At 36.2% G+C, this 22,899-nt stretch overlaps 1 protein-coding gene across 3 annotated transcripts in view; it reads right to left on the bottom strand.

Moving 5' to 3' along the window:
- Window positions 1-1,900: 1,900 nt before the first annotated feature.
- Window positions 1,901-22,899, bottom strand: part of Xrn2 (5'-3' exoribonuclease 2) — a 63,744-nt gene continuing 42,745 nt past the window's right edge. For all 3 annotated transcript variants that reach the window (XM_021193290.2, XM_029536152.1, XM_029536153.1), the window contains 6 exons: window positions 17,849-17,917; window positions 17,630-17,761; window positions 15,799-15,926; window positions 10,364-10,427; window positions 4,647-4,788; window positions 1,901-2,087 (listed from right to left, as the gene is read on the bottom strand). In XM_021193290.2, coding sequence (XP_021048949.1) covers window positions 2,022-2,087; window positions 4,647-4,788; window positions 10,364-10,427; window positions 15,799-15,926; window positions 17,630-17,761; window positions 17,849-17,917 — 601 coding nt within the window. In that variant the 3' untranslated portion in view covers window positions 1,901-2,021. The remainder of the gene's footprint in view (window positions 2,088-4,646; window positions 4,789-10,363; window positions 10,428-15,798; window positions 15,927-17,629; window positions 17,762-17,848; window positions 17,918-22,899) is intronic.

Raw genomic sequence — 22,899 nt, 5'->3', positions numbered from 1 at the left:
GGCAGCTCAGCCTCAGCTGCAAAGTCCTTGTGCACACCAAACCTTCATCCTAGTCAAATCCCTGAGCATCTGACCTCCATCTAGAAAGGAGGCTTCCTACCCAACACCCAGCTCTGTTATATCCCCGGTCTTTGCAAGAAAATTAACCTACAGGTCATTACATCCTATTTGCCTTTGAAAAGCTTAATGGCAGTCAATAACTATTTGCAGGTTTTATACTTTTGCATCACCCCTGTGGGGCTCTAGAGCTAAGGTTGCTTTTTCCTTACTAGGTCCTCTTGGCATATGTCTCCAGGTACTGACTTAAAAACAATTCAGTGAGAACCCCTGAAAAAAAGATGCCCCAAAGGTAACAAAATGGACTACAAGTAGCAAAACTAGCCTGTTGCCTGTAACACTAAAACTTGAGGGAACATTTACATCTGTACACATCCTTGAAAGCTTTAAACAGCACTTTACTGAAGTAACAGCATTTTTCTCTTCTAACAGTAAGAGATGGCAGAAGAGGAGAATCTAAGGGTTCAGGAGCTGAGCAGATGTTCCCTGGGCACACCCACCTGTTTCATGAGAACCTACTGTCGGCTAACTTCATTATGCCCTTTACCTGGACTTCTTCAGGACCCTTCAGCCAAAACCAAAATTTAAAAACTAAACCAAAACCAGGGGATTGAGGAAATAAAAAGCGTTAGTGTGGGTTTGGAGAATTCATGAAACTGTATAAAGACAGACACATGTTCCCTTTGGAAGATACAGTACTTTATTTAGAAGGCTAAATGAGAGACATTAATAGTAGGATTCATTACTATAATGCGGTATGAAGGTAACACACAAAGGTTGACAATTCCTAATGGCTACTCTTTGTTCCAACAATAAAATGATCCTACTGCTCTCACCACTATCAGCAATGAATTCAAGTTTCAAAATGCCTGTCTATTCAAAGGTGGATTGTTTTTCCCACATAATAAAAAATTAACAAGTATGCTTTAGCTGTATTCTAAAGAACCAATGTCCTAAGTGAGACGGTCCAAAAGAAATCTTCCTTTACACTATTAGGTTAGAAAAGCTGAGACAAAGAAAGCCTCAGTCTTCAGAGAAAGGTAACCAGTCTAAATTTGTTTTGGTAATGAAATGAAAATAGATGTGTCAACTCTAACACGCACCTAGGGAGTTGGTGTGCTCAAATGAAATGGGGTAGGATCCAGACTGCATACCACTGTGAGATATCACTTAAAATATGCTGAGTATTGATTCTTTAGCTAAAAAACTTCAACTTGAATTTTTAAAAATGATCCCTAAATAAGAGATTTAGAAGCCCTTAAAACTAAACCACAAATATGAAATTTGTAAAAATATAAATATTCACAAAGATTTATTAGTAAAATGCTAATAAATGCTGCTCTTAAAGGGCTAACCATATCCTCTTAAAACATACCTTGACACTGACTGGTTCCTGATATTAAATTGTAGGAACTGCTTTCTTTTTAAGTTGGCACTGTAAATAAGTCTGTATAGGCACCATAAGTCAAGACTTTCAGCTGAGATAATCAGACACCAGACACCAACGTTTTTAAAGTTTAGCTTTATTTTTATTTTTTTTTACTAAAGTCCACAAATTTCTGTAAGTCAAGTACTTTAATGAAATGTTTTCAAAGAAATGTTGAGCAATATATGCTCTAGTCTGCAGAATGTGCAGCTCAAATGTCCATACCTAATTATTAATGTGCATTAAAATCAGCATAGAGCTGTTTTCAATTTTAACCATAATGAAAACCCAGGACTCCTATTTTCATCAAATGTGTTTACAAGCAATAATAAATTCAGACCCACTGTATTATGCCATACACATCTCTGGAAAGCAACATAAAACAGTGAAATCAGATCAGTAAAAATATACACACAGTTAAAAGAAATACACAAAGTACTGTAGTTTTATTAAAAACTACTACTTAAGAAAGAAACCTTTCCACAAATAGCATAAAAATGTAGAATGGTGAAAGGAATGTGGAAAGCTTTACAAAAGCCTAATTCCAACTGTATCTTCCCGAGGGTGGTGGCAAAGGGTATTTCCGTCCTTCTCTGGGATATCCCTGAAAGTAAACAAAAGAAAGCATTTATCTTCTGGATTAATAACACCTAATATAGAGGTTTACATCTCTGGGGAAGAGCACCTCATGAAGAAGTAGACTATTTCTTAAGGTACATTGCATGGGAAGTCTTCAAAAGTATGTGTTCAAAGCCTACAGTTCTAACACAGCTTGTTACAAAGCTGAAGACACAAACCAAGTTTGAATTATTGAACACTAACTCCACAGCATTAATAACAACCACAAACAGGAAATTCCCCAAAATGCAGACAAATGAACAATGAAATGCTTCTTGTAAGTATGTACAGTGGGGTTTATTTTTATATTTGTATTAGTTCTTTGAGAATTTCCATGTGTTTTGATTATATTCATTCCCTTCCCCTACTCTTCTTTAACCACCCCAAATTGTCTTTTTTTTTTTTTTTTTTTTGTAACCATCAAGTACAATTTGTGCTGCCCATATACTTTTGTCTGTGTGACCTTTACTGGTAGTCAACCTACCAGGATCTATACCCTAGCAGGAGCTAAACCCTTAAATAAATATAAACCATTCAAATTTTCCCTCCTTTTCCTAGTGATTACTAGTTGCCAATAGCTCCTTCACAAAGGGAAGCACTTTGTGTCTACCTCCCATCTCTATGCTGGATTCTGTCTGGTCTCAGCCTGCAGATACTGTGCATACTGTAAAGACAGTGCTTTCAAATTTTCCCACCATTCTGAGTCCTTGGTAGGAAAGTCTCTTCATTTAACCAAGGGGAAGGACTTACTGAGGCCTAATGGCCAGTTATTTTTAGGAATATATATATTTTTTACTCAATGAAAAACAGAACATTAATAAAACATTATTAAAACGCTTACAAAATATTTCCATACAAAATAATTCATAATTATTTTTCTAAAGGTTTGGAAATATAGCTCAATAGTAAGAGCATGTGCTGGATGAGTGTAGTACCGGGTTTGGGTCTAAAGGGAAGAGGAGATTCCTATTTAGGATACAAGGTTCTATTTTACCACTCAGACAGCTTACACTACATGGCACGACATCCTGGAGGCCGCAATGTGGGCTAAGGACTTGTTAGATATATTAAGGTCACTACAAATAAAATGAAAGCATGATCCCTTTAACAAACTCTAACTTCAAAAGTTGCAATTTAACAAACACTACATGGAAACATGACTAAAACCAATGAGTATATTTCCAAAAGGAATCTCCCAACTTGTTTACGTATCTTCTCAGCAAAGAATGTCACCTTTTCCAACAGCAGAGTCCCTCCAAAAGGAAAATCTCCTTGGCCACTTCCTGAGGAAAGATGAACTGGGGTTCAGTGTCCCCAGCTCTGCCTCCAAACTGTGAGATCACAGGCTTTCAGTTCCTGACTGTAAAATGAAGTAACTGCACACAGAATCTCCCATGGTTTCTCATGTCTTCATCTTAAAATGCTGTTATTTCAACTGCCTAGTGTCACCTAAACTCCAGTAGCACAGAGAGCGGTAATTTCCTAATATGACTTTTCAAAGGTGTTGGGTAGAAAAAATTAAATTCTGTGGAATGATTTTAATGAATCATAATAAAATCTTCTCAAAAGGCTTTAACTGTAAGTAATTAAGGTGACCATTTTCTTGTATAGTTGAAATAGACTTACAAAAATACACTTTTAAGGTATCAAATGGTTTTCCTTCCATGTCAGAGATCTTGGATTAAAGGGGTAGGGGCACAAAGTAAGAAAAAGAAAGTAGAAAACTAATACACAAAGTACGCCAAAGGCGTGCAGGCAATATACCAAGTCAACAACTGAAAACTTCTCATGTACTGCAGGCACCTAACTCCAGGAAGACTACACACCAGAGTTGCAGTATTCCAAACCCTGTTCTCTACCAAGGGTTGGATTATAGTACAAATTCTGTTCAGGTTCACATTGCTAGGGGAAATTCTATTAAATAGACCTTAGCTTTAACTATTGCTAAGACTGAATGGAATTAAGAAAACAAAGCTACATCACCTCAATGTATCTATGAATTATAATGCTCTTCTGCATCACATGGCACTTTCCACTTAGCAGAAAAATGTGTGGAAAAATCTTCAAAGAGAAATTTGCTTCCACAAGGAGGGACTCAACGACAATCACTTAAGAAAATTCTAGGATGAATAAAGACAACCAGTAAACAGGTAATTTTGTGTTTGTTTTATTTTATTTTACTTATTTAATTTACTTTCAGCTTCCAGGCAGTCTTCATTTGTTAATGACAGACCTAGTTTAATAATACAATATCCTCTAAGCTAAAAAGAAGTGTCTTGATGACTGTGACTCCTGTTAATCACCACTGACAGCTATGATAAAAGGGGCTTCTAGGCTGGAATTCTTGAAGACTGCCCACATATAAACTATTTAGATGAGATACTTGACATAAATGTATTTTTAATGATGACAAAAGTTCACCCTAAGCTGCTCTATTAACAATTTCTCCAAAAATACTGGTAACAAAAGATTAATTCCTAAGAGACAAACGTTAGCAGTGAGCAGTATGCTGCTTTTCCTTTACAGCCCACATTGTATTTATTACCTGTCTCCCTCCTCGATGATCATCACGTCTGGGTGGATAGCCTCCAGGTCCACCCAACATCTGGTACTGATTTGGCTGAAAAGCTGCATTTTGGTTTTGGATCATCCGGTTCCATGGCAGTAGAGGTTCAGCTCCAACACTTCTGTAAGAAGACATTTATATCAGAAGTGTAGCCTGCTTTACAACACAAGCCTAAAATGGACAGGTTATCTCCTCCAAATTTTAAGACAACTCAATTTACCTAGATGTGATATACAGAATATGTAGTATGATGGCCTTTGTGTCTCTGGTAACTAGTGAAGTACACTGTATTTCATAAAACACCACAATTCATTAAAAGGAACGTTTACAGCTGACGGCTCAGAGGGTCCAAGTACCTGCCTTACAAGTCTGACGACCCAAGTTCACTCCCCAGGACCCAAGCTGGAATTTCCACAGGAGGTAATCCCACCACCACATTAGTGTACACACAACACAATAAATAAATTATTTTTTAAAGGGGGATGCATAAAGCCAGCTGATTAACTTTTATAAAATATTTTATATGGTTTTAAATGTGAAGTTTCTTTGTATCTGGATCCACAATCAGCAAGCTGATTACATTTATGATGCTGTCCAAAAGAGTAAACATGTACAAGTAGGAGAAAGAGGCTTTATTTTAAAAAATGTCTGCACTCATTCTTAGATTCTATTCTTTCTAGTTAATTGCAGGTTGCAAGTGAATTCTTACTGCTCAGTATTTTGAATCTAGGGTAGGGAACTTGGCAGTTTTTTCCCATCCATTATTCTGCTCAATATGTCAGAAGGTCTGATCGCGAAGAAACCTTTTCAAGTTCTATTGATGCAGTTTTCAATTGACCATGGTGACCTAGCAACATGAGCACTAATTGGCATGGGCTGACTGGCATTTGGTGTACAGTTTACATGGGAACACAGATTCAACAGCTATTATAACCCAGTTTGCTGTCCCAGATTACTAGTTGAAAGACATGTTTTAATTGTCTTCAAGTGCCTATTTTAACTTTTAGATACACAACAACAGGTAGAAGGCATTAAATCATAACTTAATTAAAACCTGTCACATAAACAATGTAACAAAGATATTTCTAAAGACAATAATCACCATTTAAAATGGAACTTTCCCAGTAAGAAGTTTTTTAACTTCTACTTACAGTCACAAAAAATAAACAGAAAAAAAAAATGTTCCTGTATACTCTAACATTAGAAATTTTGGGTCCAAAGATGTCAGGAAGAACTCAGTAAAATTACTTATATTCACCAAGGTTCTGTCTAGCCATCATAGCTTTCACTATAATGATATCAGCATATGAATTTCACTTCTTTGTGGGAGAGAAAATGTTAGGGATAAAAGCCTGAAGTTGGGTTCATTGGGTAGTAGACTAATTCTTCTTACAGCTAGCTATTCAAATCTGAAGCTATCCTCTCTACTTTCCCTTCAATTACAAGCTTTCTTAAAACAACAAAAAAGCAAAGTAATTATTCTTGTGTAACAGTTCAAAGACAACAGCTGTCTGAAGACTCAAGGAAGGGCAAAGCAACTCTTTATAGAAAGGAGTGAAACCGGAGCTCAAATATAACACACTGCATGTGATTCAGAGGCAATTCAAAGTCAGAGTGAGGTGCCTATGGTTAGGACTTATAATTATCTTTAGGTTATTATCAGTACAAATGAATTCTGGCAAGAATGCCCTATCTGATTCAGAAGAACAGCTCTATGCACACGTAAGGATGGTCTCTTCTGACCTCTGCATAGGTAAGGGACCTGCTGGTGATGGATTATGATCAAGGATCATCAATGTGGGATATATGTGCAAAGCCTACAAATCAAAACTGCAACTCATACCCTGTACTGTCATTCATTTTTCTTTTTAGTCTTAGTAAATTTCATGGAATTACGTTGACATAATAAATTATAAATATAATTTAAAAGCATTTTTTATATTCTAAAAGTAAGTTAGAAGGCAAACCCATAGTATAAAACATACAAATTTTCTTTTTGTTCAAAATAATCACTAATTTTTTTTTTTTTTTTTTTTGGGTTTTTCGAGACAGGGTTTCTCTGTATAGCCCTGGCTGTCCTGGAACTCACTCTGTAGACCAGGCTGGCCTCGAACTCAGAAATTCGCCTGCCTCTGCCTCCCGAGTGCTGGGATTAAAGGCACGCACCACCACGCCCGGCCATCACTAATGTTTTTGATCAAAGATAATTTCTATGATGAAAATCATTAGTAATAAAATTTAAAGAGAAGGAACAATTTAACAGTGGTATATACTACCATTTTCTGTTTCTTTATATACTTGCCATCTTCTGGCAAGAACACCTATATTTATTTACCATCAACAATCATTTTTATGTTAATTATATTAACTTACAAATATAAGCAAACTGAAACTTTGAGACGATGTTGCTAAAATGAGAGGTGGAAACCCTAAGGTTGGCTTACCCTAACTTCTAATAAATAGGACTACATGTGGTGGTGCACACCTTTGATCCTAGCACTCTGGAGGCAGAGGCAATTGGATCTCTGTGAATTTAAGGCCAATCAGGTCTACTTAGCAAGTTCTAGGCTAGACTACATAGTGGGAACTGTCTCAAAAAAAAAAAAAAAAAAAAAAGCAAACTAAAAAACCAAGTGGTGGTTGTACAGCCCTTTAATCTCAGCACTTGGGAGGGAGATACAGCAGATCTCTGTAAGTTCAAGACCAGCCTGGTGTACAGAGTGAGTTCCAGGCTAGCCAGGACTACACTAAGAAACTCAAAAATCAAAACAAGACAAAAACCAAAAAAACATCAACAACAACAAAAAAAAACCAAACACAAACCAGCTAAATAAATAAATAAATAAATAAATAAATAAAAGCAAGAGTTGGTGGTTATGAACTGAGGTAACTTATAAGGCAAGGCACTATTTGTTACTGCAGTGACAACAATATTCTTAAGCTTCCACATTACTGCTGGTAACTAAGGCCCACCAATTCGGATAGTTTAAATTTGTATGGTGGTTAATCATACTGTTTAAAGACTGCCCCCCCCCATAATTTAGTTGAATAACCACAAGTAAAAAAATTAAAGTAAACTGCTGTGTTGTACAGGCTGAAAAGAAACTCAAATGCTGGCTAGTCCTGCATAGAGTCAGCACCATCAACTGCAAGTTATTCTGTTTGGGAAAGAGGAACAATGGCTTGTTTTTGAAATAAATCCTTCTGTTTCAACCTTCTCAGTGCCCAGATAACAGATACATGCCACCATGCCTATCTCTTACTGATTTTTTTTCCTTAAGGAAATTTCATGTATGTATTTTTGTGTATTCACATTTGCCTGTGTGTGTGAGGTTAGAAGACAACTTGCAGGAATTAGTGTTCTCCGTCTACCACTGAGTCCTGGGGACACAACTCAGGTTGTCAGGCTTTGTGGCTGTTGCTTTTACCCACTGAGCCCTCACACCAGCTGTATTTTTAGGTCAAAAGGAAATAGATAGATTTAAGTACTATCCCAAAGGAAGAAATAATTCAAGACAATATACTATAGTTTAGGAAACAAGATACACTCAAAAGTCATGTTCTAATAGGATTCTTAACAACGCCCCAAAATAGTACACTGGAAATTACAAAAACCTGACTCTCATAAGACTACCCCTATCTATTATCTATAATCTTTTGGTAAAGTAAAAATGGTTCCTACTCTGTCTTGTACGTCTGACTATCGAGAATGAATGACAAGGGCTATGGAAATGAGCAATGAGCTCTGACCACTTATTAGCTAAAGAAGCTTAGGAGAATAAAACGGTTTCCTTTACTAGTACCTGGGAGTCTGAGGCGCAAACAATGCAAATTACAGACCAATGTGGCCATATAGTGAGATCCTACCTATAAAAAAAAAAGAGTTCCATTTCCTAAATAACAATGAATTGATGATTCTATAAATGCTTATCTTTAACTTTTTCTTTCAGGGATGATGTTAAAGTATCTAAAACACTACCCACCCACCCCACAAAAACCCAAACAAAATGTTCCTTACTTCTGGGTTCACAAAGTCAGGGTAATAACAGTTCTTGGTGAGGATAGAATAAGAACAAGAAAATGATAAAACAGCAGAGCAAGGAAGAGGATTCAGATGGTAGTCCTAGACCAACTTTCCATGTGTACAGACCAGAAGGAAAGCTGCTGCAACTGCAGAAAGAGCCCTGATCTACTAAAACATTTCTTGGTAAAGAGTAACATGGAAGACTGACCTTGGATAAGCTACTGAATGTGTTTCAGTTTTTGTAAAAATGAAAATTAACAGCACATCTATGAGAATATGTTAACACAGTGCTGATAATTCTTAAGCTGAAGAAACACATTAGAAATTTTTATTAACATACTGAAGAAGTGAACAATGATATGAACAAACTAAATATAACAATTTGGAAGAATTTATCCCTTTATTTGTTTTACAACGGTGTTAAGCTAGTCATGGTGGTGCATGCCTGTAATCCATACTCTAGGACTTGAGAGACTAAGGCAGGTGAACTGGAAGTTCCAGGTCAGCCTGGGCTATTTTGATGATAATTAAATAGTATGTGCAGTATTCTTTGAGCATGTACAAGATATACTTACCAGTCATACTAAATTTAAAATATGATTTGTATGAGGTAGCTGACACTATCAATAAATAGCTGAGTTACATGAATTTTTGTAGCAATCTTGAAGAAAACAACAGAAGGCAATTTTGGAAGAGCTCAAGAGCTGCTAAGTATTTGTGCAAGAAGAACACTGTTTCTGGAACCATTTGTTAATGCACTCCATTCATTGAAGATGTGAACAGATTAAAATGGCTAACTCAGCAAAGTAAAAACAGATTATAACTGGAGAAAAAGGAAGCTTTACTTTCATGAAACTCCACTTGGTTTTACATTTATTGATGCTTGGAACGATACATTACACTCTTAAATAAATGATTCTACAGATGATAATATAATTACTCATAACATGCCCATCTGACTTCTCATGGCAGGTCTGTCTGACTTAGGAACACAGAACTTATGAATGACAGAACACATGTCAAACATCCCTTGTTATTAAACCATGTCACATTCTTCCTAGTCCATGGTACTTATTAGACTGCAGATCCCATAATCCTCTTCTGAGTCCCTTCTGCATTTAATTCAGTTCAGTCTTAAGTAGTTAAAGAAACTGTTTTCAGTGGCAACTAATAACTACTGACCTACAGTGACACTGCCCTACAATAGGCCTGTCAGTCCTGAAACAGTTGTACCAAAGAAGCTGATTAGGACTTGAAGAGTCTGTAGTAAGAATCAATAGCTGGTCTGTACTAACGCTGTGCTGCTGGCAGACATGATGAAAAGTAGAACACCATTAGTTATGCCTCATTAAACTGCACAACCCTGCTAAAGAGAAATTTGTTTAGCTTGACAAAAACCTAATACAATTTTAAGCCCTGTGTTGCATTTTTTTTTAGAGTACCTCAATGCATCAATAAAATGAAGTCTAAGAAAACCAAGAAACTATATAAACAAGAGCATTTAATTCAGAGGATTAATTACATATTTCCTAAAAACAAGTGCAAGAAAAAATATTTGGGGTAAGAAAAAGCATTCTTTCCAACCAGGTACATTCTGGTTTATAAGTAACCAGCATACCCCAGGTATCAATGCAGGAAGCATCTAAAGCACAAAAGCCTTATTTAGCATTACCTCTCAAATCTATGCTGCTGGAAAAGAGGAGGAGGACCTCGCCAGGAATCTTGGGGCCTCATATCTGGAAAATAAATGGGAGGAGTTCACAAAATGCTTGCAAAACTGTCTACCATCACCCGCCCACATGGGTTATAATTCAAAGTTCCTGAAAAAAAGGAGAAGCAAGCTGGAATCAGAATGAGCCATTAATGGAAAATAACCAACAGAAAGAATTAGCACAGACTGTAGTTGGTTATATTTTTGTGGCTAACAAGGCAGTTTTGGTAACAGCCTTATCTATACTTACATTTCTCTCTCATTTCCTGTAGTGTGTGGCTATATATCACATACATAGACTTTTTATGTGTACTTTAAATGTTATAAAAAAAAATAAAAGAAAGGATCTCAGCCTTTTCATGACTGTACACTGAACTAGTAGGATTAATTCTAATGGAACTATGACACTTGCCTCATGAGTGTGCCAACTGCAACACCATCAAATAGAAAGCATACAATCATTCTAACACATACCATCAAGAAAAGCTAATGAAAGAACCCCCTACTTTTCTGTAGTTTTCTACATCACCCCCCCCCCATCCCCATCCCATTAATGCAAAGCAGAACTGGCAGTTTTATCTACTTAGATAAAAGCAAATGACTGCTGCTCTTCTACATAAACTGAACATTACAATGCAGGAAAGGTCCATCAACTCCTAGTCAGGCTCAGCAATCACATTTAAAGCACTCAAAGGGGCAGTATCAACCAACCACTGCTCCTGACTTCTAGCATGGTCTGCTGTGACCTGATTAAAACAGCTAGGTCTACAAGCTGTGCATTCACTATGTGAGGACAGTGGCCACCACCAGACTACCAGGAGCAAGAACACAGCTTACCATAATGTATTCAGGCATACAGTTTAATGGAAACACAAACTAAAACCATGCTTTTCAAAATTGCTTTCTAAAAGAAGAAATGAAAGAGTAGACCTAGTTAAAAACCATAAAATGTACAATTTGGTATTACAAAAGAAAAAAATCCAAAAGGATTAATGATTTTTAAGTTTTTCATAAAGCACAAATGGGCCAAGTAAAGTATGTGATAACTGATGACTGAAGCATGACACAGCTGGCATCCTCTGCTCTGAGCTCCACAGGACTGAGAAAGCCAGCCTGAGGTTGTTCTCTAGATATGGCCATAGTACCCAATGACTGGTACCAACCTGCAGTTTCCAGCACCCAAATAGGGGACTCCTCTTTCAAAAAGGAGAGGAAGTCCTTCACCAGAAAGGTAAGTAGTCTCTCTAGCTGAATTATATCCTGTTTTACCGCTTAAAAATGATATTACTAGCAGTAAAGCTGAGTCACAATGTAGAAAAAGCTTCCAAATGGTCCAAAGTAGGGTTCAAAACCTCAGTGGAAATTCTGGAAGCTAATTACAAAGTTCACAGATATGGGAGAAGAAAGTTGCCCACTCTGGGACCAGAATGATTCAGACTAGAAATTGTCAGAAAAATCAGTATTTTATCTTATCTTTTGAGATGGGGTCCCATGTATCTCAGGCTAGCCTCATAGTCTAAGTAGCCAAGATAACCTTGAACTTTTTATCCTCTTGTTTCTATTTAAGTGTTTGGTATTAGAGTGATCTACAGGACCATGCCTGGTAAATATGGTGCTGAAAAAAAATGGAACCAATGGCTTTGTGCAGGACCAATTACCAAGTGAACTAAACTTTAACCCCAAAGGAAATCTTAAACAGGTAAAGCCTAGAAATTCATATAAGAATGACAATTATTTCCTTTGTGAGGCTTCCTTAGATGGAAAACTTAGGACATTTACTAAACAATGACCTGCAATCTATGAGAAAATAGACCACTTAAAATTAAAATATGTATTTGTACTTTTTCTGATTTCTTTGTTAATCTTGAAGACCAATGACCTATTCAGATGGTATACAAAAATTAGTAAGAATCAGTTAAAATGTTTAAAAACTTAAATTTTTTTATGTCTTTACATTTACAAAATTAGGTAAAAGACCGACAAAAGTAAACAAAACCAAACCATCAGAATAGAATGACCGACTCAGATGCTGTTCAGCTCTACTTTGCATGCCTCTGCGCTTCACCCTGGAAACATGTTTATCATTAAGGCTTCATTCTCTAAGTCTGGTTCCATGGTGTATCCTAATAACTACAGAATGCATATCCTTTACAATACTTAGAAAAGCTTTCACATGAAAACCCGATTTATTCAAGAGCAACTAAAGACAATGAAAAAGACACATGCACATTAAAATAAACTTTCCAGAGCCATTTACCCTAATGTTTTCGGAAAATGTTTATTTACTCCTAGAAAGTGTGTAATTGGAAGGTAATGGCATCTCTACCATCTCTTCACATGTATTAAATTCAAACATGATGTACATTAAATTAAGCATAAGATTATTTTTAAGAACTAATACAACAATACAGAAGCATCAAGGGCGAGCATTTCCTAACAGTCTCTCTTTATGTGCTAGGAAATGATGACAAACACTCATTCCCATGTCGCCATTTGCAGGTACATCAAGTGCTTCCAGATTTAATTCTCATTTTCAGAACAACCCTTTTTCACATAATCTAAGCATTAGCAAAAATACAGTGTTTTGCTAAAACTTGAGCTAATAATATAAAATTTTAAATTTTTCTCTCATATATTATTAAACATACTTTGCTTTTAATCCAAAAAGAAGTTAAAAACAGCCACAAATATTTTCAAAGCAACCTTTAAACAAATTTTTTCATGTAGCTCTGAGTAATACACATAGCCCTTAAGTATTCATAAAGTAGAAATAGTTCTTGGTTTATAAGTAATGAAGTAGACAGTAAAACAAACTTATTACCATTCATTTGTATGACTCTAACAGAAGATCTTTTTGGAGTGGGAGGAAAAAACCTACGAGACAATGAATTGCACTTCAGAAGGCACAAGAACAAGGAGGGGGGCAGTTAATATTTTTCCTTTGGTCTTTAAAAAGGTATCCCTTTTCTAGAGCTCTAAGGCCACATAAACCAGCTTCGACAACAGTTTCTCAAGTGACAATTTACTTCATTAGCGTGGCAATCACAGAAAATAGTTCACGTTTACTGATTGCAGTAAGAACAAATCACTTTTCAAATGTAGATAAGTGATAAGTTTACTGATCACAATGAAGAGAAGTCATGTGCCACCTTCTCTGGAATGCAAAAACTGATGCTTTACTCATATTGACTACTCAGGGCTACACCTGATTCCAAAAAGTTATCAAAAACCAAAGAATTATAATGTGACCCAAGCTGTCACATTAAAGGTAAACTAAAGACTAAGAGACACCAGCTGATAGAAGAGGCACTTTGACCAAATGGTTCATCTTCAGTGTATTTTACACCAAACCATATTAAATAAAATAATTATGACACGAAAAATGCTTTTGAAAAATTAAGTGGCTTAGTTTTCAATTTTACTAAAATAAAAGTTTCTAACCAAAACTTCAAATTTCGGATTTATAATGAGTGATGTTCTATAGGTTATGGACTCCTGTTAAGCAAAGTACCACTAAGCTAGGCTAACACTTACCAAAGAGGGATATTTTAGATTTTGTTTTGTGGGTTTGGGTTTTGTTGAAACAACGTCTCCCTCTGTGACTCAGTCTGGCCTCAAATTTGTGGAATCTCCCTCTCACCTTTGTTCCACCATCTGCTGGGATGTATGTTAGTAAACCCAGAGTAACTGACTTTTGGTATTATGCTTTTTCGTGTGTCTGTGTGTGCATGCATGCGCACGTGCGTGAAGATTTATTTTTATTTATCTGTTATGGATGTTTTACTTTCACAAATCTGTCTACAATGTGCATGCTATGCTGTCAAAGTCTAGAAGAAAATAGCAGATTCCCTGAAACTGGAGTTGCTGATGGCTGTGAGCTACCACATAAGTGCTGAGAATTGAACCATGTCCTCTGAGAATGAGTGATGACATTGAAATCCATTTCAGAGAGTCATGCATACCAGCAAAGTCACACAATCAGACACCATACCTGATAACAAGTGAGTCCTGAGAGAAATAAGACCTTCAGAACCCATTTCTTCTCATGTACTATATCCAAAAAGTCTGTGCTTCAAGTTAGAAAATGGTTTATAAATCAACTAACATTAAAACCATGATAGGCACAGAGCACAGACACTTCTAGAAATTACCTACTTTACCTGGCACTTTAACAGCTACTCAGCATACCTAAAAGCAATGCCTGGCTCTACGGTAGATAGCACTGAGATATCATTTGGATCAAGAATGTCTTAAGAGGTGTGGTGGATTAAGCCCACTGTCCTAGCATCAGAAGTCTAAAACAGAAAAATTTCTGTAACTCTGAGGCCAAGCAGGGCTATATACTGGCTAATAAAACCTTACCTCAAAAATAAACAAACAATAGTAATAAGAATTGAGTTGGAAAGGAGGGAGAGAAGAAGAGAAGTGAAAGGAAGAGGGAGAGAGATTTAAAGATTTTTACAAGTTTTCTGCATTAAAGCAGCACTTTTTATTCCAGGTAGTAGCAGAGATCAAACACAGAATCCTGACAAGCAAGATAAAGAGCCAAATCCCTAGCTCCCACCCTTCTTTTGAAATTTAATTAATATTACAAACATTAAAAACATAGATTATTAAGTAAGTGTCAATGCACCTCAAACATAACAAATGCTAGTTTCTTGCCAAATGTTTTTCTCCCCCATGCTGACCTTGTCTGGTTGGGTAGCAACTATATGAAGATAGTTTAGAGAACCTGGCCCATGATCTGTATCTTCCTGATGAACAAGCACAGCCATGGATCTCAAATGTAACATTAAGTAGGAATAAAACTAAAATCAATGGTAAACAGCATATATAACACTCAACTATTTTCTATTACTACTATGGAAATCAAAATATATTACTTCCTTTATGGCTAACATTATCAACTATTTATAACTCAAGTTTTGAGGGGTGAAGAGAGGCCAAGGTTTTTTCAGATGAAAGATATTACTACTTAACACCTAGCTTTATGTTTGGTAAAACTAACATACAATTTGGTCCAAGATAGGAATACTTTTGTCTATCAGCATCTAAATGATCACTATTTCATATCTAATAAACCTATTTAACTGTTTAAATACTTTAGTTATCAATGGATAAACACATACCTCTTCCTGCATAGGTTAACTCAGAAATAGGTTTATAAATAAAGAAAAGGAAGAGAGTCAGTTCACCTTATTCAGTAAGCAAAATACAAATAAGACAGAAAGTATTTCAAAGAATTTGTATGAAGTATTCTCTTACAAGTCTTCTAGCAATGTTTAAATCTATCTCTATATCAAAGCAACAATCTTTCTTGGCAGTGAGGATGGGAAAGCAACCTTTGCTGTCATAGTTTATTTAGAATATACAATAACCAATCAGTAAAAACTTACTTGACATAAGCTTTGGGATCTGAGCTTGACCTCTCAGCAGTGGCCGGTAAGCGTTCCCCTGGTAATTGGCAGGTGGTAGAGCAGTGTTGGTATAAACACTCGTCCCCGAGCCTCTTGGCGTGACATGGCTGTAAAAGAGAACCTTACATAAGAAAAAACAGAGAGCTATATACAGAGATTATATTAATACGTTAAGCTGACAAATCAAACACTGGTAGTTTCCTCTTTATTGTTAGACCTGATTAATATAAAAATAAGGTTTGTAATTAAACTAAGGCTCCAAACTATACACAATAGTAATGGTGATAGGAAATGTTCATCTACCACATTAAGATGTTCATAGTATCTATTTAGTTGCTGTCACTACTAATCACTATTCTATATTTTGCTATTTCGATTTACCATCTCAAATACTGCCAGGTGGTTTTCATTAGTCTTAAGAGCAATAGCATAAAACCTTTAGACTATTTCACTCTGTTACTGTCTCATATTTTACTAAACCTTTTCTCATTTAGAGCTAGTACTACATATGTTGATGAGCAAGACATTAAGTGTATAGCTATGCTACTTTAAACTATTTTCTCAAGGTAAGTTCCACGTAATAAGAATTTAGATAAATTATCTTTGAAACTCAAAACTCTACTTAGCCACCACCTTGTCATTATGAGATAGGTGCAATTATTATCCACTTTACATATTAGGGAACTAACACGTAGGGTGGTATAGTAACTTTTATAAAAATAGGAAGAAGCTTAGAAAAAGGAATCCTACTCTTAACCTCTAAGTCACAATTTTCTATTATTTGATATATAAATTACATGCTGCTAGAAACTTTCTGCCTGAATTACCTTTTCACTTTTTAGGTATCTCATTAACATCAAAATACCTAAAAATGAGTTATCATTTTAATTCCTGAGTTGTGAGTTATTAACATTTCCTCCAGCAAGTTGCTTTGAAACAGGGTCTTGCTTTGTAGCCTGAGTTGGCTTCTAACTTGTGATCTTGCCTGAGCTTTCCAAGTACCATAGGCATGTGCTACCACACCCACCCCAGACCATCTTTTTTAATCCCAGCCTGAACTTTCATTGTTTCAAAGTCCTCTAAATATAGTTTCTTCTATAGCTAAGAAAAACAATTCAACAGCTAATAAGGGTAAAAGATAAAAACCACAAGTTTATATAGTAAATACAGATGATCAAATAAACATCTTAGCTGGCAGAACATTGCCAATGCAAACAACAGTGATATACCACCTTTCACGCATAGATAAACACAAATTTAAGAGCTAGTGTCTTTGTTTTAATTATTTACTTAATGTATTGGTTAACATATCATAAAGACAATCTTGTAACAATATATAATAAATCCAAAACTTGACGGTAAAGACAATATTTCATTCCTCTGTCTATTAGAAAACTAGAAAAAAACTGTTAGGAGAATATACTCTGCATGCAACATATCATCAATACATAAGAAATACAGAAGTGAGCATCTAAAAAAGAAGTTAATCAGCACTCTGAAGGTAGAGGCAAGTGGATCTCTGGGTGTTTAAAGTCAGTTTGATCTATGTAGTGAGCTCCAGACCAGGGCTACAGAGAGATACTGTCTCAATAGAGACAGAGATATGTATAGACAGACAGACAGACAGACAGAGACAAGGCAGGAGGAAGAGGAAAAAGATGATTATCAAAATCACTAATATAGATACAAAGTGGATGTGCTGTGTCGTCTCTTAAATATCTGTAGCAGAAATACTGACTTGTTTATGGAATAATTCAAGAAAACAATAACAAAAACCTCATAATATACAAATAGGAATTACACAACTTACCCTAAAGTTCTAAAGGCGGCCTGGTCCAGGTGAACAGGCCGCCGGTCCCGGTTAAAGCCAAGCTGAGGTTTCCATTGCCGCCCATTGCTGGATTTTTCCCAGTCACCAGGTTTCAGAACTGTTGCTGGCTTTCTGGCCATTTAAAAATACTCTATTTAGGATACAGGGATAACATTGCCACAAAGCACACATCTTAGACAGGTAGTTTACTGTTGTTACCTTGCTCCTGGAAGCATTGCAGCTTTAAAAACATAATCTTCAGCAAACTGTGGATCTTTAAAATTAATACTGAAAGAGAACAACGAAAAATTGGATGATCTGATGGTGTCATTGGTTTTAATTTTCAAGGAAACAAAGACACTAAACAAAGATGTCTAAGCAGAATAACGAAAATTGAAAACTGTCCAAATTGTTATCGTAGACAATGTTTTTGTCAAATGGTTAAATATCTTCCTTACCAAACTACCTCTGATCTCTATTGCATTGTCTTTAGGTAACTTTCTCTATAGAAAGAGCCAGGTTCTAGATAACTGTAAATGATCACAGAAAAATAATAAGACATTATCCCAATTCTTAAGAATTTCCATTGTAATACTGGAAAAGCCGAGAAAACTTATAATAAAATATAAAATGTGTACACAAATATTTGATAATCAAGTGTGCTAGACAGTTTTATGGCAACTTGACACAAGCTACAGTCATCTGACAGGAGAGAACCTCAATTAACAAAATGCCTCCATAAGATCTGGCTGTAGGCAAGCCTGTGGGACATTTTCTTAATTAGTGATTGATGGGAGAAGACCCAGCCTACCAAAGGTGGTGCCAACACTGAGCTGGTGGTTCCAGGTTCTATAAGAAAGCAGGCTGAGTAAGTCAGAAAGCAGCACTCCTCCCCAGCCTCTCCATCAGCTCCTGCTCCCAAGTTCCTGCCCTTTTTGAATTTCTGTTCTAACTTCCTTTGATGATGAAAAGTGACATGAAGTATAAACTAAATAAACCCTTTCTCCCTAAGCTGCTTTGATCATGGTCTTCCATCACAGCAATAGAAACCCTAAGACAGCAACCTATGAGGGGAAACAAACATTAAGAGTTTCACTAAACATCACACACTCTAATGTAATAAAGTTTTGGTTAACACTTAAAGCTGTACTGCATAGTTCAATTAAATCCCCTTTCTGGTGGTGGTAGGTATATATACCTAGCCCCCCAAATTGTTAGGTATATGTCCCAGTCTTTCTTCTGACTCAGCGATGGCCAATCTAGAAGTTTAGTTATATCAGGTTTATACTCAAGAATGCTTATGACATCCTTATTCAGCATGTTGTAATTTATAATCTAAATGTGTGAATTTCAGCTTATTAAAGAAATAAGGCTCATTCTCGGAAGACAGGTGAAAAAAACCCCAGCAAACTATGACGGGTAAAATATAAACACAATAGACCAAACATATGTTTCAATTTATTGTGATTTTCTCTGCGTAATCACTATCTTCGTGTCAATCCTATATTTTTAATATTTTTCCAGATTACTCTTATGATTGAGGTTGTTATAGTCAGTATTTTTTTTTAACTGAATCATTTAGTTGACATTTTGAGTCAGCTAATTCTTTTTTTTCTTGTTCAGTATCACCATTTTTACAACTAGGATCCATGTGTTAAAAAAAAATTACCCATACTGAGACATCAATTGTGTATTTTTTAGCACAAATACAAGAAACCACTGAACAATACTTCATTTAGGCAGCTGGTTCATCTTCTGTTTACTTAGTTTATCCCTAGTGAGTCTTACTAGGTAGGCTAGGTGGAAGGAGGACAAAACAGGATCAGCGGTAAAATGTCTCAGAGTATTGTACTGAACACAGAAATTATGTGTCTGCTGTCATCAGGGCTTTGCAAACACAAGGAGGGAAACGCTGCTATATACTCTCTCAGGTACTCAGTCTCCTAACAGCTGTCTTGTTTCCTTCAGGATGTTTCCAAACTGCTAGGTTTCCAATTATACACACACCAGGGTGGCAGTCTGTTTGGTTGGTTGGTTGGTTGGTTTTTTTTTTTTTTTTTTTTTTTTGGTTTTTCGAGACAGGGTTTCTCTGTGTAGCCCTGGCTGTCCTGGAACTCACTCTGTAGATCAGACTGGCCTCGAACTATCTGCCTCCCGAGTGCTGGGACTAAAGGCGTGCGCCACCACGCCCAGCTCCCAGGGTGGCAGTCTGGACATAGACTGATTAGGCACCAAGCTATTTCCCCTTCTAAACTGAGAAATAAAGAATGTTTCATAGTTGTCTTACAAATAAGGAGAGTAGACATGCAATAAAAGACAGAACAGATGACAAGTTAAAGCTATGTGTTCACCTGCCTCCTGTAAACCAAGGTATACATGAATGAGGGAGGGGGGGAAACAAGGGAATTCTTTTATCAGGGGATCAAAGAAAACATAAGGGGCTGCAATTAAAGGTACAGTAAATAAGACTAATTATGGAATGGCAGAAAAAGTTATTGCAGAAATCTATAAAATCCCTGAAGTTAAAACCAATCTTACTCAAACCATTCCAAAAGACTGAAAAAAGAGACTATGTCAAAATTTATTCTATGAGGCTAGAATTAATCAAACACCAAGTTACACAAAGAAGTAACACAAAAGTAACATACAAACCAGTATTCTGATGAACACATATATAAAAATTGTCAACAAAATCCTGTCATGCCGATTCTGACAGCACATCAAAAAGATCAAACATCATGATCGGGTAGGGTTTATCCCAGAGATGTAAGAACATTCTTATAAGTCAATAAAGGTAGTGCCTCTGGGATGGTTTGAATATGTAATGTCCTTCATACACTCATGATTTCAACGTTGATCACTACATGGTAACACCATTTGTGGAGGTTGTAGTAACCAGGAGGTGGCCTACATGGAGGAAGCAGGTCACTGGGGAGCGGGTCCTTGTGAATATGTATTTATGGCTACTTCCTACAACATTCTGTTTCCTGATTAGTCATGAAATAAAACAACTCTCCTCTGCTTCACATTTCCATTATCATAATGTTTTGCCCAAGTTTGTGAGGCCAAACAGCTATGGCCCAAACTATTTAAAACCGTAAGCTCAAATAATCTATCCTCTTGTTTCAGGGATTCTGTCATAGCAGTAAGAAAGTAACTAATGCACATTACATTAACAAAGTGAAAGGGGAACAGTATGCTCCTCTTAATAAATGCATCCAGTAAAATCCAACATTCTTTCATGATAAAAACCCTCAGTATGTTAGGCATAGCAGGAAAATATTTCAACATAACAAAGGCTATATATGAAAAAGCACAACCAACTTTAAGCTTTAAAGGGAAAAGGTTGAGTGTTTCCTCTGATAGATGGAAAAATACAAGGATCAACACTCATATCTAACATAATTTTGCTATGGTAATAAAGTAAGACAGAGAGATAAACATCATCTTAAGTAGAAAAAAATCATAAGCCAGCTAACTTACTGTTGTCAGGGCAAATGCTCTTATATAAAGAATCCCCTGAAGACTACCAAAAACCCAATGGAATTGATAAATTTAGTAAAGATATAGGAAAAGAGAGAGAGAGAGAGACAGAGAGAGAGACAGAGAGAGAGAGAGAGAGAGAGAGAGAGAGAGAGAGAGAGAGAGAGAGAGAGAGAGACACCATCCCAGCCCCCCCAATTAGTAACAAACTTGCTGAAAAACCAATTTCAAAAAAGCAGTCTCCTGTGGCAAAAGAAATGGCTCAGCAGTTAAAGGCACTCACTGCTCTTTGCAAAGGACCTGTACCCACACCAGGGAGCTCACAAGGCTGTAACTCTAGTTCCAGAGGATCCAGCATCCCCTTCTAACATCCTCAGGTACTTGCACAAACATTCAAGCACACACACATAAAAAGCATTTTTTAGAGGCCGTATCATCCTCAATATTCAATGCTTTAAAGGGGGGAAAACTAGGAATAAATTAAACTACGAAAGTAAAATATATCTCCTATCAAAATGACAGTGACAAAAAGTTCATGATATACAAAAAGGTAGAGATATATCCCAAGCTCAAGAAACAGAGCCTTCAATATTATTACAATATTCATATTACCAAAGGCAGTCTAAAGATATAAAGCAATAGCCATGAAACTACAAATATTTAATCACATAATCAACATGGGATCCACAGCAAATAAAGAATCCTGAGCAAAACCAAACAAAGCTGACATACCACAGATTTTGACTTCAAAATGCAGACACAGAAACCAGCAGATCATGACAAAAACTCCAGAAATTAATTTGTGTCTTCACAGCCACCTGAGTTTGACAAAGGTATCAAGAACATACAATGCCCAACACATAATGTTGGGAAAATGTATATACATGTGCAGAAAAATAAAAGTTAGCCACCATGTTTCACTTTAAACAATTAACTCAAAAGATACAAATATGACCAGTGATTATAAAACTACTAGAACAGGAAAAATACTTCCGGATTTAGAGTAGGCAAAGATTATTTATTGAATGGAAGTAAGTATATGTGAACTATTAATCAGACAGAAGCTATAATACCCAGATTATGTAATGAAATGCTAAAATTTAAAGGCTATTAGATATCTCTCAAAAGATAAGACAAATGGCTAGCAATTATATGAGGGAAACAGTCACAAGTCAGCAAGGAATTCAAATCAACCAGAAGTCCTTCCAATCCAGTATAACAGCTTAACTATTAAAAAGAGAAAAAGCAACGACTGTTGATGAAGATCTAGAAAGGGGATTTTTAAAAATGGTTAATTTTTTAAACAGTAGGCTCCCTTTATTGCTGCTGCTTTTGTGGTCTGTGAATTTAGGATCTCATTTAAAAAAAATAATCTTTGCCTACTCCAAATCCTGAAGTATTTTCCCTTTTCTAGTAGGTTTAATTGCTGGTCACTACATACACAACCCAACTGGCCATAAACAAGTCCTTCCTGCCGGAGCCTCCTGAGTACTCGGGGTTGAAAAGGAACTCTCACATACTGTGGGAACATGTTATAGCCCCATTATGGAAAAAATGTTTTACAATTCTAAAACAAAACAAAACAACAACAAACAAAAAAACCCTAAAAGACACAATGCCTATAAGGCAATCTCACTGCCAGGTATATAACTAAAAGAAACAAAACGATGGCTACATCTCCACATCTACTGCAACAATATTCTCAATAAACAAGATACAGTCACTAAGATGGCCTTGTACAAAATAACGATAAAGAACTGTGGTGCATACAGTGGTTTACTGCATTT

Source organism: Mus pahari, chromosome 3, assembly GCF_900095145.1.
Source record: "Mus pahari chromosome 3, PAHARI_EIJ_v1.1, whole genome shotgun sequence".
In the NCBI taxonomy this organism is placed as follows: Eukaryota; Metazoa; Chordata; class Mammalia; order Rodentia; family Muridae; genus Mus; species Mus pahari.
This window is presented reverse-complemented; position numbering and strand designations above follow the sequence as displayed.